We start from the raw sequence: 15,226 nt of genomic DNA on the forward strand, positions 1-15,226 counted from the left end.
ATCCTATGAAAATAAAGCCTGTTCTTGCCACTCAGCTCCCCTTTGATGTGCGTGTGCCTGCTGCAGTCGGCTGTTTCGTGGTTCCGATTATAACTGTGTGTGAGAAATAAAGAGACAGCGGGAGAAGTATGTTGAGTTGGATGGTGAGGAGCGAGCAAAAGCGAGATGAGAGCCGACAACAGGAATACAGAGAGTGTGTATAGGTGGAAATTAGGAGCGTGAGGAATGCGGCCCGCTCGGCAAAGAGGGCGCGTGTGTGCGCGGCTGTGCCTTTGTGCAATGACAAGTGACAACAGGAACTGGAGGTTCCAGGGCCATAAAAGCCCCGGGGACTTAAAGACAGTGGAAAGATAAACAGCGTCATCACCTCGGGACATTCGGTGGCCAGTCCAACAACAACACATCCCTTTGTGCGCGCTGCGGGATCATCATTACGCCGAGATGAGCCCCGACAGCGGACGTCCAAGATGAAAAACCCCACACGAGCAAAAAGGTACCCGTCCACTCGAGTCCGTCTCCCCACTCATTTCTTAATATTACACATCCAGCATACAGTAGATGGAGATGGATGGATGTTCACCAATAAAGTTGGATCGATAGATGACACAGATAGGGGCTCTGTTGGTCAGCTAAAAGTGAGGAGACTGTTAATCAGAGTAGATTCCCCCCTAACAACACGGGCGCTCGCTCATTATTAAAATATGATAAAGGCACATATTTCATAGAGATAAGGTGACGTGGAGCCGGACCACGCCGTCCTGGCACGCTAACGACTTGCAGGAAATTGATCTGTATGAGGTGCCGTGCTGCTTAATTACTTGCAAAGAGCTTCAGATCCAGTGTGCTGGAACCGCGCGCCACCCAAATGTTCGTCATTTTCCAGCAACCCGTGTTATTACCTGAGCGCTAAGCGGGAGGGTATTAGCCGCAGATAAAGCCGGAGCCCTCGCTCAGCCCAAACACGCATCCTCAGCGGAGAAAATGGAAGTGGGATCATTTTAGATGATCACAAATGAGTCCATAATGATCCAGCCATCTGTTTAGGTCCAACCTCAGCAACTACAACGAGCAGTGCTGTGTTTGAGTGCGCTGTCATTATCTCTTTAACCTGCAGTCTGGGCTTGTGTAGCATTGGTTACATTAAGCCGAGCGGGCTGTGCCGGCGTCATTATGTCACGGTTTGTGGAGGATTGGGCAAATTCAGGTAGCGCGCTCAATCCTGTTTCCGAACCCCCCGCATGCAGCCTGTATCCCTGCAGATACTGCAGCCCAGAAGGGACTCTCGCACTCCAAAAGAGACTCTTGTAAAAGCCCAAGTCGTGACAATCACGCTGCAGCCGCCGCGGCTCTAGTGGAGCCACTCGTGGGCCAAGTGGAGATTTAAAAAGCTGGGGTGAGGAGCGGAGCGTTTGCACTCGGCACAGAGCCTGGATCCACGACCCCGTCCTGGAAGGTGGTCTCCAGGACCTCCTCGCAGAGCTCTGCTCCAAAGTCATCCCGCTAACAATGACTCACTCCACCCTTTGTATATTTATAAACCAAATCACTGTGTGGATAGACTTCAGAAGCTATGGCACCCAAAGGGGATGAGACCGGGATAACCTGGCAACCTGCTGACGGCCACGTCCACTTATATTGATTACTACAGCAGCTGCCGACAGGGAAAGAGGGCAGGAAGAACAAAGAGAGAGGAGAACGGGGGCACTTTCTTCCCATCCCGCTTAATGGACCTCACAGAATTAAAGAGATCTTAACAATCCTGGGCTAATTGTGGGATCACAATATATTAACCCCGCTCCAATTCTAAAGGGTGCCATTTTGTGGCTGTTTTATTCCAAATGCTTCAATTAGCCATAAAACATGCTGGCAAGTGCTGGCAGAGCTCCTTTCCCCCCTCCGTCCCCCCAGCCTCCCCCACGCCAGAGAAAAGAAAGCCACCTCCAGTTGTTCATTATGAGGTGAGGCCCTTTTGTTATCAGGCAGACTGTCTTTGAGATTGTCCTTGCCTTTAACTCTTTTATTGAGTTCCACCGCACAGCATTGTGTTCCAGCAGATACTATTCACACAGTTGATAACGGAAGGTGAAGGTGCTGCTTTAAACAAACACTTGCTTCTGAACACCGGGGCAAATAGCCAAATTAAATCTGCTAATTGCTTCTGAAGGATTCAAAGCTCCCGAGCAAATTTGCCAGGGATCACATTCTAACGAGCTTTTTTCGGGCCGATGCATCATTTACATGTTAAAGGGAACCAAAATGTGTTGTAAAAGTGCCAGAATGATAGATCTGATTACTGAATAACACCAAAATGAAGTTTCAACAGACTAAACAGCCTCGTGCTATCTTCAAATAAGAGGCAGTGCATGTGACAGACACTCTGGATGCGGGAAGATAAAATATCTCCCATTAAATGGGTCATCTGGTATTTAAAGTGCTGTTTATTCTCACTGTCTCCTTTCGCTCAATCTTTCCTACTTCTCCCTTTGTGGAAATCTGAGAGAAAGGATTCATAATGAATTGGCCCCAAAATTAAATGACGTGTAGTTTAAAGTGTGTGTGTGTGTGTGTGTGTGTGTGGGTGCAGGGGGGTTGTGGTGAGGTGGTGGTGGTGGTGGGGGGGGGGGGGGGGGGGTATCAAGTCATCACATCTTGACTCTGCCAAGAAATGCAACCTTGGATTTGATAAACAAATAATGTCATTCTGTGTTATTACCCCCGGCCCCCAGATTTCAGAGGAAATAAATCAAAGTCAGCCGTGCCGTTAAAGCGTTAGTCAGGCCTGACACGTCGGCCGGTCACACAGGCACAACATATGGCAGCGGGGAAGGGGGGGGCGGGGAGGGCAAAGGTACGGCACGATGCTCGGCGGAGAGACAAATCACGGCAGCCACCGGAGACGTCCGGTCATTTAGCATGAGCTCACTGAGATGGAGAGAGGGTGATTATGGCCTATGCAGAGCGACGGAACCATGCATTACGCCGTTAAGTCCTTCTGTCCGCACCTGCGAGCGCGAGGTGGTGGCGCTGGAACGGGCCAGGCGACGCGTCAAACCCGCGAAGGGCTCTGCAGCACGAGGCAGCAAACGCAAGGCTGTCATCAAATCACAGCGCTGGAAACCTCCTCTGCTGTCACCAGTCTGGTTCCAGCTGATCCGCCGGACCTGCAGACAAAACCGTCCGGTACCGGCACCGGGCGGCTAATTTTACACCCATCCTCCATCCTGCTTAGCTGCGATGCCACAACTGGGCTCCCTGTCATAATCCCTGGCTCGAAAAGCGACGCTGTGGCTCCATTTAAACAAGAAATTACAGCTCTCAGCGTGAGCCGAGGAGCAGATTGTTTACATCACCGACATCCGTCTCCGAGCAGAAGGTTATGTGAGTTACAAATCAGTGAGGAAACGGTTCGACCCGTCAAAGAGGACCGGGATGTCTGTGTGTGCAGAGATGATGCATCTCCAGGGAACCATCTGAGACACTATCAGATGAGCTGATGGGGATGAAGGAGCGGAAAGAGAAAGCGAGGAGGGGAGAGAGAGAGAGAGAGGAGCCAAAGCCAAAATAAGAGAACTCTTACACATCCTGACAGAGGCCAGATCCAATTGAGACATCGACCCAGGGGACGGCAACAGCGCGACTCTCTGCTTGGAAAAACACTTCACCCAGTGACCAGCTGAACTCTGAGGACTGTCCCACGGCTTCAAACAGGTCAGGAATCACTGAATGAGATCACAAGCAACCAGAACCCACACAGACGATGGGTCCGGTGCGTTCTGGTTGTTTCCACCTGCAGCCTTCCAACAGATGGTCCAGAATCACCCAGCACCCTGACCACTGGACACCCTCTCTTTTGTTCTGGCATCGACTTCCCGATCGGATCGGCACGAGAAAAACGCTGATTGCTGTGATTGCTCCGTCCCCGACTTGCTCCGACGGCCGCAGCAGGAGAGTCTGAGCATGGAATGAGGAATATTCAGCCGGAAGCGCGGGGAACGGCGCTTCCCTGCTCCGGCTGCTCCTTTCGCCTAATGGAATGCAAATAGCTCTAAATGTGCACCACTAAGCAAGCGGCCGCGCACCATACGGCTGCGCTGTTAATGTGTGGAAGCAGCCTGAGAGCAGAGAGCGTTCCCAGTGTCCATCTCGCTAAATAGACACTGCAACAGTTCCTGGACGAGATGCAGTGAAGTGTAGCTGTACAGGAAACAATTACACACCGACGCGCACACACGTTTAAAGCCACACAAAAAGGCCGGACGGTCACTTTGAGTCTGACATTTCCATAGATTTGTGAGGAGCGCAGAGAAGGACTTTTTCCCCCTGCAGAGGACTGAGTGTTATTATCCAGCGCTGACACCACCTTCACACACTTGCAGGTGCACACACCCGCAACCAAATGCAGCTGCTGACCTTTCGGGCCCGGCCAAGACCATTGAGGGTTTGTGGCGTTTCATTTGTCACATTAATGTCTTCGTAGGACAGATGCCAACTCAAGGAGAGCCAAGGTACAGTGGACAAGATCTAGTTCTTGAAAAAAGAACATGCTGTTGTTCCTTTTTTAAATCTTTGTGTGCATGTATTATTGTATGCGGCAAAAAAAGCACGAGACAACACATTTACGATCATTGAAATGCCGTAATCTTTGCAGTCAATTTGATTCTGCAGCAAAAAAAGCTCACCCTCTCCAGTTCACTCAGTCCTGCACGCCGTGGAAAAGCGCTACGCACGGAGGCAAGCGATCTTATCAAGGCCTCGCAGCACAAGCACTATTTGCTGATTACTAAATAAACGCATTGTTAGTTAGCTTGACTTCTGCACGCGTGCGTGTGAGTGGGTGCCTCTTCGCCGCTAGCGCTAGCGCTAACGCTAGCGCTACAGGTAGGAGGCTCCCACTGCGGCGCACTCTTATCCACACAGGCTGTTGTGAGTGTTATCTGGGGAGGGGGTTGTGTGTGTCTCCTCCTCGTGGACTTTCAGGCTTTTTTTTTTTTTTGAATCTTAAATCTTTCAAGTGCTGCGTACGTAAGTCTATGTGTGGAAGCCGCGGTCCGACCTGGACGACTTCACAAGGCGCTGCGTGTTGGATAAGCGGTAACGATCTGGGGCCGGTCCTATCTTTACAACTGGAGAAATGAAAACACATCAAAGGAATAGTGCACGTAAGTCGATACAAACCCGACTCGATGTGAGGCCGGGAACTGTAAAAAAGGATGAAGGGCCACGGAATCTTTTAGAGTCTTTCTTTTCAGCATCAACACCGATCGTTTCATCTTAATCTGGGACTCGTCCCCTGTGGAATACAGATCACATGGCCCTGGGCCTGGGCGCATACTCGCCACTCGCCGCCGGGGTTTGGCCGAGCGCTCCCGCCGCACCTGCACACGCTACCAGACACCGCAACGGCTGCCAAATGCAGAGTGATCAATGGTCATTGATATCTGATGACAAGCTTCCAGCGCCCAGATCCCGGCCAAATCTGCCCATCAGTCGTTACGAGACACATTAGAAAGTCGTACAGAACGAGGCGTGGTCTGAAAACGCTCGTCTAGACAGAGTCCATCCTGGATGCACCGCTCAGCACTCGCTCAAGGAGGATCTAAATGATATGTCGCAGCAGGTGATCAGATCTGGACGCATTCGTCTCGAAACATTTGGACGGGAGGAACGTTCTCCATGTGCTGCAACCAAACGTCTGTAAATGCTTCGGCTTTCAGCTCAGACTCAGAAGCTACTGATTGGGCAGCGAGTGAGTCATCCAAGCATCCAGTCACTCATGCATCAGCAGAGCCTCCGAGAGCCTCTTGAACTATTTGAGGCCTGTGCAGACTTAAATGCTTCTGGGGGGAAATAAGCTGGAGCTATAAGCATGCAGTGCACATCATAAAGCTTAGTTAGAACGGGGAGGGTTTTCTTCTGCATGGATGACAGAGCTCTTCAAAATAAACTCCCAACCAGGGCAAAACTAGTCCTTTAAACGTGCAAAGCCGAAGAAGTGTTCAGGGTAAAATAAACAGAAGGGGAATAAAACATTAAGAGCCTCTGCTATTGTTGCGACTCCACTGTCAGGTGATGGTGCACGTTCACACCCGCCGACGCCGGGCGTGTTGGGAGACGGCGAGTCACGAAGCCACACAGGTCCTGAGAACGAGGCGAAGCCAAAGCAGAAGCCGACTTCCTGCGCCTCACGCGATCACACCCACATATTGCCTGGGATCGATGGGTCTTTCCTGCGGTGGAGGAGCAGCCCATCACCCTGGCCTGATAAGGCATCGCCATGAATCACGCCTCTAACTGATTGAAAGCCTCTTCCTCCTCCTCTCACGTCTCTGTTGAGGTTTCCCCTCTTTCCTCTTTTTTTATTGCCGTCTCACTCCTGGCTATCGCTCTCCCGCTTTCCTTTGTACCGCTCTTCCTGCCCCTCTTTGATCAGCGTATTTCATCTCTATGCAAACACCGTTTTGCACGTCCTGTCTCTTTTCATTGTGTACGAGGAATAGCAGAACGGGCTGTTTGTACTTTACTCCGACTCCAAAGTGTCTGCTATTAAATAATACAAGGCAGGCCGGTCTTATCGCGTGGCATCGCTGTGTGTGTGGGGGGGGGGGCGGCGTGGGGGGTGGGGGGTGGATTATTGGCTTAGTGTTTTGGCCAGGTTAAAGTGAAACAGCCCTGAAAGGCTCTTAGTGGAGATTACCCCAGGTGCTAAAAATAGCCATTTGCACACATGAACACGCTAAACAGAAAGGCTTGATGTTGCGTCTAGCCACAGAAGTCCACTATCTCATCTTTGTCCGCGGCGTCTCAATTACACAAAGACGCGCACGCACACAGGCGAGCACGCGAGCAGCCGCTGGCTGCAGAGCGGTGAGAGATGGGAATCCACCGGGGGGCCGGGGATCAGCTGGGGCCGGGACACCAAACCATGCCTCAATCAGCGGCAGCAGCCCAGTGGGAATGTGAGCGGAGCGTGTGTGTGTGTGTGTGCGTGTGTGTGTGTGTGTGTGTGTGTGTGTGTGTGTGACAGAGGAGCAGAGCTACAGAGACAAGCCAAGCAGCCACCGAAGACTAAAGGACGTTCCCTTGCTCTTTTTCCAAACATTCCCCGAGGGGCCATTTTTTATTTATTTATCTGGTCATATCCACCCGCTGCTTTTATCCCCCCCCCCCAACTCTCTTCCTCCTTCCAGCCTTTCTCTCCAGAAGCGACTGTTGGAGGCCAGAATATATTTGTTTAGCTACTGAAGCTTCAACTTCCCATCAGCCGGGAACAAATGCTTCGCCTTGGGAAGGAAAACGCACACACACACACACACACACACACACACACACACACACACACACACACACGCGTGTGTCAGCGAGCGCTGCCCGCGGTGCAGCGCCGGGCAGCGGTTTGAGAGCTCTTGTTGTGGAGTGGTTCTGACAGACGCTCCCAGATCACAGCGGCCCGGACGGCCCCGGCCGGCGCCGCTGCGGCGTCTGCCCGCGCCCGCTCGTGTGAGACGCCTCTCATTTGTGTAACACAAAGCAGCGCCGCCGTCGGCCTGAACGGCTTGTTTGCCCTCAGCTCGACAGCGATGCCGGATTCCTTCCCATCAGACAATGAAAATAATACATCAGCGCAGCGAAAACTGAAGGGAACCTGGGAGGAGGAGAGTATGATGTATTCTAATAAGACTCACTTGAGAAAATCATATTATCCAGTGGAATATGATAATTCATACACCCTTTGCTGGAGCTGAACTGGTGTGGGTGGTGCACTCTCAAATGTCAGCATAAATTTGCCAAATAAATGCAAACGTCGTGTAGCGAGGAGCAGAAACAGGGACAATGAGGGTCTCCGCCGCCCGATCGAACGCCCGCCGCCTGCCCGCGTGCCCGCGTGCCCACGTGCACGTTTTTGCATGGGGACGGGAGCGAAGCGCTTGTTTGCCGCGTTCGGAGCATTTCAAATGGCAGCGTGTTCCCTCAAAGACGACCCGATCACCCTGATCCGCCTGCGCTCGCCAGGAAGCGCCGGAGCTTCCGTACAGTCCGAGCTCACGCACCCCCCCCCACATATAAAACCATAACACTTTAAGCCTGCGCGTCTTATTTTATCACCTGCGAAGCTCTGGTGATAGGGCTGTGATCCGGCCTGGCCCGCGTCCAGGCGTCCACGGCCTCACGTGGGCTGCCTCCGCTGCCCATCTGTCACCGCGTGCGTCCGTCTCGCCGTCCGCTGCCCTGTTTTATCCCCGCGCCCCCTTTGTTCCACCCGTCCCTCCGTCCACCTGTCCGTCCGTCATCGCCGGCGCAGGTACCGCGCGGCCCCAGGGACCCGCGGCTCCACCGACGCCTGTCCGTCAACCGGGCCTGACGTGAAACCCGAGCGCCGTTGTTTTTGGCAGGACACCGGGATCCTGGCGGAGTCACCGCCGCCCGGCAACCGCGGCCCAAAATACACCGTGCACTTTAGCGGCCGCTCCGTTCCGAAGACGTGCGTGCGCTCGGTGCCAGGAGCATTAGCTGCCGTGTGTGTGTTTGTTCCAGGAGAGGCGGGTCGGGGTGTATCATTCCCCACATTTCACGTCAGGGACGGTTGGGACGGTGGCAGGGAACGGAGCCGAGAGGCAGCCAGGGGACAGCCTGTGATCTCCCAGCGCTGGAGGACGGGTCGCACACACACACACACACACTGTTTGGAAGCCGTGTCCTCTGTACAAGTCTCTGCAGAGACGCCGCTATTCACGCAGGCTGAACTCTACTCAAGTGCTAGTAAAACCTTTCCTCCCAATCACGTGGAACTTGCTTGAACTAATTGAAGTCGGAGTAAACGCTGCTCAACGGGGACGTTGGAGCGGAGGCCTCAGTGTGACAGCTGCTGCCAGCTGTTTCACGGAAGCTGCGCTACCTGCTCCGTCTCCAGGACAGGACGGACGAAAGCCCCGATCGCACCCATAATAAACGACGGGCAGATTTTAGCCGTTCCGCAGCTTTTTTCTCATACACGCACAGCCGCAGCCGCAGCCCTCTGATCTTTGCAGAGCAGCTAACTTTCCCCTGTCAGATTAAGCAGGATTAGCCGCGTCCTGCCGTATGATGAACTGAGCACTTCATACGGTGACGAGAACTTCTCCAAAGATGGAGAAAAAAATCCCCCGGCCTGAGACGTGTCTCACTGGCTGCAGAGGTCCAGTCTGCGCTGCCTGATTAAAGCCCTTCAATACCATCCGCGCATAATGGAGGTGTTGCTTTGCTGAGGGTGTTAAACACCCGCCAGCCTCGCTGCGATGTACAATATTTGTCTAAATGCGGACGCACACGCAGGCTATTTCCCACACTGGAAGTTGCACACGGCTCCTTGCACAGAGCATGTTCCCTCATTAGGATCCTCGACGGGCGCTAAGCTCCGCCGTGCTTTGAACTGACACACAAACACAGCGGCGCATGCATTCACTGTCACTGGTATTTTTATCCAGCGGCTGCGAAGCATATCACTCTCAGACGACAGAGGAGCCACGGTCACACCGGCCAGTACTTAAACCCCCCCCCCTCACGTGTGTGCGCTGAGGAGGTCCAGAGAGGCAGTGTGTGCTGATATAAAGGGACTCTGAAAAGGTGGTGGGAGGTTAAACGTGGAAAGAATTTAGTGTTATCAACTGCTGCCTGCAAGACCAGAGGAGGGGCACACACGCACACACACACACACACACACACACACACACACACACACACACACACACACACAAACAGCAAAGACCCTAAAAACGTGATGACATGACAGGGCCGCTGGGTGCACACACACGCGCCACACACACACACACACACACACACACACACGCTGCCATCTCCAATAGGGCTTTTCCTCCTGAGGCGAGGCTAAAGCATCCAATCTCAGTCTTTCTTGTCTACCCCTGGCACTGATAAAGGCTTATAATGAACTGGGGACTAGAAATCAGTCCCAGGACCGATGGCTTTATGGCCCCAGCCAGATCATGGCCCTCTGCGGGTTTCGTTTGTCACAGGAGGAGAACGGAGGGAGACTGGGAGATGTTAGAAAAGGGACGAAGGATGAGGTGGAAAGATTAAAGTTTTACACTCCAACCTGTGAGAAGTGTTTTGCAACAGAACCCGCGTCCCGACTTCAGCGCCGGAGCGTGGTCTCAGATGTGACCAGCGGCGCTGAAACGAGCCTCGCGCTTGTGATAAGGCAGCCCAACGCCAGCCGAGCCGTCCCAACAAGGGGACAAAGGTCCCGCGCCTTTATCGGCCTCTTATCGTCCTCCCTGCACTTTGGAGCCGCGTAAAGGCATGTTTGTAAACTGGTAACAGTTGTACATTTTGCTTGGCTCGCGTTCAAGAGTGCGATAGCAGATTGTGTTTGCTAAGGCATGTTATTATTCCAGCTACCTCGTGACCCCTGGGAGCGCATATAATGGAATCACAGATGTTCCACCGCAGCGCGATGCTCAGAAACACTAAGCGTTGGTTTATACATGACCAAGTGGAGCGGAGACGTACTGATGAGGGCATGAATAAGGAATACAGAAAAGCCTCCGAGTTGCGCTTACCTCGAATAGGTTGGACGCCTCGTTGCCATACTGCGCGGAAATGATCTCTGATTGGTCGCTGTACCATTTGAGTCCACCCAGGAAACTGTCTGCGTCCAAGTCACTGACATCCAGCTCTGAGAGGTCGAGTTCAGGGAGGTCCGGGCACAGGGGCTGGTCTTCGCCAACCAAGGCAGCGCACTGGAGAAAAGGGGAACCGGAGTCAGACAGGAAGCACGGAACAGATCAGACAGAGGAGCCGCATGGCGACCTGGTGCCTTAACGAGGGCGGCCTTAACGAGGGCGGCCTTAACGAGGGCGGCCTTAACGAGGGCTGTTTGTGCAGACCTGCACCCCGTTCCCCCTCGGCTGCTGCTGGACCTCCCGCCGTCGCTGTGACCGGAGCGGGCCTCGGCGCTGCCAAACGCTGACGCCCGTTGAGATCTCCTTATTCACCAGCCGCTTTTATGTAATCGAGCCAACGTGTGCTGTACGTGGCAGCTGCTGCCGCTTCCTCCCCGCACAGATCAGCCCTGCGCTGGTGCAAACGGGGAACTGTGTCTGAATCACATTAACCTAATGCAGAATCCCTATTTTTTTGATGGGTGTTCGTGTCCATCAGAATAAAACTCTTCGTTATGAATTGAGGACTCATTTGAGTGCGCAACCCGCAGGCAGGAGACTAAGAGCTCAAATGAGCATCTCTCTGTGCTCCGCAAAAAACGAGGCAAACTTTGAGCTCCGTCGTCAGGGATCGTTAAAAGGCCGAGCCGAGGCGTGTTTACACTCTGTGACTGCGCACATGCAAATCCAGGCGCGGACGCAGCTCCGCGGCTGCCGCCTAATAGGTTACGCGGCTCTAATTCTGTTGACAATACGCCAGGCCATGTATTAACGCTGCGGGACGGCCTCAAGACAGATACAAGCGATATCCGAGAGCGAAGCCGGGAGGTATTTGGCCGCAGACGGAGGGGGATGACAGCCGGGTTCGGCTCAGGGCAAAGCTGGGAGACGGATGCCGTGCCAAGTAGGAAAAACCGCCCAGACACTTGTGTCACAGTTCATCTGTCCTCGGAAACGCACCAACACGGATACGCGATGACTTAAGACTGTGATGAGACAAATCTGTTATGTTGCAACAGCGACGGCGGAGGGCACGGATTCACTGCGTCTGAGGCTTCCCCCTGAGATGATCCACTGTGACAAGGCACGGTAACGGGAGGCGAACGAGCTGAGGCTGGACGTCCTGTGGCCAATTATCTGACTTACTTACACCGTTAAAATAGCGGCCGCAGTCCGGCCGCACCGAGGCGCTCCGGTGATTTACGCACGCACGCACGCACGCACGCACGCACGCGGCGCAGATACAAGCACCTGCTCCGCTCGCGGAGCGCGGCGCACACGACCGATCCCGAAAACGGCGAGGTTTCATTGTTTCGCCGGCTCGTGCACCGAACGACGCTCTCTTGACGCCTGCCCGGAGTGACAGAGTGCGCGTCTGCGTCCGCGATCCAAGTGGAAAAGCGGCGTGACTGGACGCAAAGCGGTTCCTAAATCAGTCGCAAATAAGAGACTCGTCATTTTATCAAAACCCGTAGCTTTTCTTTTTCAAATCCCCATCACGCAACGCGGATGAAATCAAATATGCAGCCCGGCTGCAGCTGCATCATGTAGTTACTGTGACATCTTTTCTGAAGCATCACTGAGCTCCGGTGTGAGACCTCAGCACCTCGGTAGAGCCAGGTAGACCTGAACGCCCATAACAAGCGAGCCAGACTCGGTAAATTAGAGGAAGAGGGGACGAATAAGTATCCTTTTGATGTGCCTTCTTTAAAAAGCTCCAAGTGCTTCACTCCTAATGACGAGAACATTTAAAAAGACAGATTTAAGCGACGACGGCAGCGCATATGAGTCATTTTTAGGGATTATCACATGCACAAATGCGCAGAAGGCAAACTCAAATGCGCACGAGCCTGAAAGCATGAAGTCTGCCTGGATGCGACGTGACCCTGCGGGCGGTGCAGCGCTCCCTCGCCGGACGTCGGCGCGCGGACGTGGCCGGCACCGTCCGCGTTAGGAGCCGCTGCGCAACGCCAGACACGCTCGCACCAGCGTGGACAACCTCTGCTCTCGCCTTTGGAAAATAACAGGCGATCCCGAGGCGGCACATCAAAGGGATTGTTATCGCCACCGGATTTCATGCGTCAGCGAAATACCTGACTTTGAGACATTTCTGTCATTTCGGCACGAAAAACCTTCTCGGCGCCGGAGCGCGCGCGGTCCGCGGCTGGAGAGAAATCCGCCTGCTTGCAAGCACTCGCTCCGAGTGAACAGAGATCCTACGAGCAATGCAATGCTGGTCCTGAGCCTGTGCGCACATTACAACAACAGGACCATTAACTGAGGCGAGCAGGCACGTTCCGCACAATCCCTCCGCTCCTCATACGTATTCCCGTGTTGTATGTCCCCCGCATCCTCAACTGCGTCCAGACGCGCACTACACCGGCAAGTCGCCGCCAGCGGCGGCGGCGGCAGCGGCGGCGGAGCGCAGAGTTGTGTGGAAATCACTGTCTCAAATATCGAGCGTGGTCCATCGTTCCAGGGGAAAAAAGCAAAGTCCCGAGGGTTAGAGAGATAAAACAATTCGGATTTTTAGATGCGCTCACCTCTAATTCTCTCCACACCGAGTCCTGGTTACACCTGTCCCACGCCATCCAGCCACTGAATGACGGCCCGGAAAATTTCAAAAAAAAGAAAAAAGAAAAAAGAAAGAAAGCAAGTAAAAAAAAGAAATCCACACGCGCTTCCCACTCGCTCGCACACAGGCAACTGCTGCCCCTCGCCGAGAATGAACCGAGGGCACCTGTCTTACAACTGCTTTCCATCACATGACAAAGCTATTAAAAGTAGGCAGGGGAGTGACTCCGCGTCCACACTACTCGCCAGTGACGCGCGTGGAGCAGGCGGGGTCTGGCTGCGCACATAGTAAAATGCTCTGCGCGCGCTGCAAAAAATATCCATGTGAAGAGCACGCCGCGGCTTTTCCATGCGAACATATGGTAAATATAGTCTACAGCGGAACGCGCGATCAAAAAGGAATCTGAAATCCTGCTGCCTTTGCTCAAAGATTGAATTTCTGGATGGAGTTCCTTCGGAATCACAACCCAAATCACACATGTACGTTTTGTGAACACATATTTTGCGTTGATTTCTTTGACAAATCAATGCAAATTTGATTCCGCAAACGTGAGAAATGGTGAGGTTTAAAATATATTTTATAAGGCATCTCCCACTTCTGTCCAACAAAGTCAAATGGCTGCACAGGAATCTTTGATTGCCGATTAAAGTATCGATCTGGACTCTCCACAGTTTGCGCCACTCCTGCGTCAACTCTGTAGCGCAGCTTCAAACGTGCGTGCGTTGGCGCGTGGAGGATCACAGAGTCCACGTCGGTCTTTCGAAAAAGTATTTCTTTGTTCGTGTAGAGACAGTACAGGGGACAGGTGGCAGTATCAACCGTGTATACAGTGTCAGCAGGACGTGTGTAGGCAACACGACCTCGGCCAAACACAAACACGCGCTCTGTGGACATTTCAAACAGCGTGCGTTTAATGCCAGGCGCACTCAACACAATCTAAATGTTACCGTCTTCCCGCAACACGCACCTAACTGAAGCGCAAGTCTATATGCAAATTATTCCTGTTATTGTCACACAGGGATTCCCTTAGATAAACAGTAATACATAAAAGAGTGTAGAAAGGATATTTCTGTTTATAGACGTTATTGTGAGGAAGAAAGTGAACTTGTGATAAAGCCTGGCTGTAATAGGAATCTCACTCTATGGAATAAGCTAACCTCAATTCAATTTTTAGTCTTGTAAGCCTATTAACTCCACCTGAGCATGCAAGGAGCAATTGTCTCCCTAAATTACTGAACCACATAAAGTAAGTCTCATTAAACACAAAATTGCACAGAAACCTGTAAAAAGGTTCTGGGACCGGACTGATTATGAGCGTTCATGCCAGCGCGCGCAGCAGGACGGCGCATGTACGTGCACGTGTGAGGATCCGGCAGCATTTGTTGGGCTAAATCTATACATCTGCCTCTCGACGAGCGCCGAGAGACGCTACCCACAAGCCCGAGCGAAACCCAAATTGGAGCAGGTGGCGTGTGCAGTGACCTCACCGAGCCCAGATGGACCAGTACCGCACAGAGCGCGGCGCTGGGGCAGCATGGGAGTGACACGGAGCTTGATGGCTGCTGGCTTGGGGACTGCAGCAGAAATAAAGGAGGCAACGGGGACTCAAGTCCTTCTGTGATGACAATGCGCAGCTTAAATAACCTGTCGGCTTCTACACGGTGTTTATGTGTCCAACAGATGTGGGCGAGTCAGGTGCCGGCGCTCGCCGGTCACGCTGGTTCCTCTCAACCTGAGGAACGGCACCGTGATAAACCAAGATGTGCAGGAAAGCACTTGAGAGCACGAAGGATCATCAGCATCACATCAGCATCTAACAGCATCAGAGACATGGAACCCACATGTTGGCGTGAAGGGGGGGGTCCTGCAGACCCCCACTGCTGTGTCTCCACCCCCTGGAGGCAGATGGTCGCCCTCCCTGAGCGCCTACTGCTGGTGGCTTCCTTCTGATAAAGGGAGTTCAAGCCTTGTGACGAGGGCAAACACGCCTGTTTAA

General features: G+C 53.0%; 1 protein-coding gene across 9 annotated transcripts in view; it reads right to left on the minus strand.

Annotated features, from left to right (window-relative positions):
- The window catches only part of ppargc1a (peroxisome proliferator-activated receptor gamma, coactivator 1 alpha), a 191,118-nt gene that overhangs the window by 20,250 nt on the left and 155,642 nt on the right, over positions 1-15,226 (minus strand). For 3 of the 9 annotated variants that reach the window (XM_029143087.3, XM_029143090.3, XM_029143094.3), the window contains exon 2: positions 10,554-10,733. In XM_029143087.3, the coding sequence (XP_028998920.1) occupies positions 10,554-10,733 (180 nt within the window). Of the gene's footprint in view, positions 1-10,553; positions 10,734-12,748; positions 13,666-15,226 lie in introns of those variants that run through there. The other 6 variants (XM_029143086.3, XM_029143089.3, XM_029143093.3 and 3 more) reach the window with 6 other exon arrangements.

This window comes from Betta splendens, chromosome 2 (assembly GCF_900634795.4).
Source record: "Betta splendens chromosome 2, fBetSpl5.4, whole genome shotgun sequence".
Taxonomy (NCBI): Eukaryota; Metazoa; Chordata; class Actinopteri; order Anabantiformes; family Osphronemidae; genus Betta; species Betta splendens.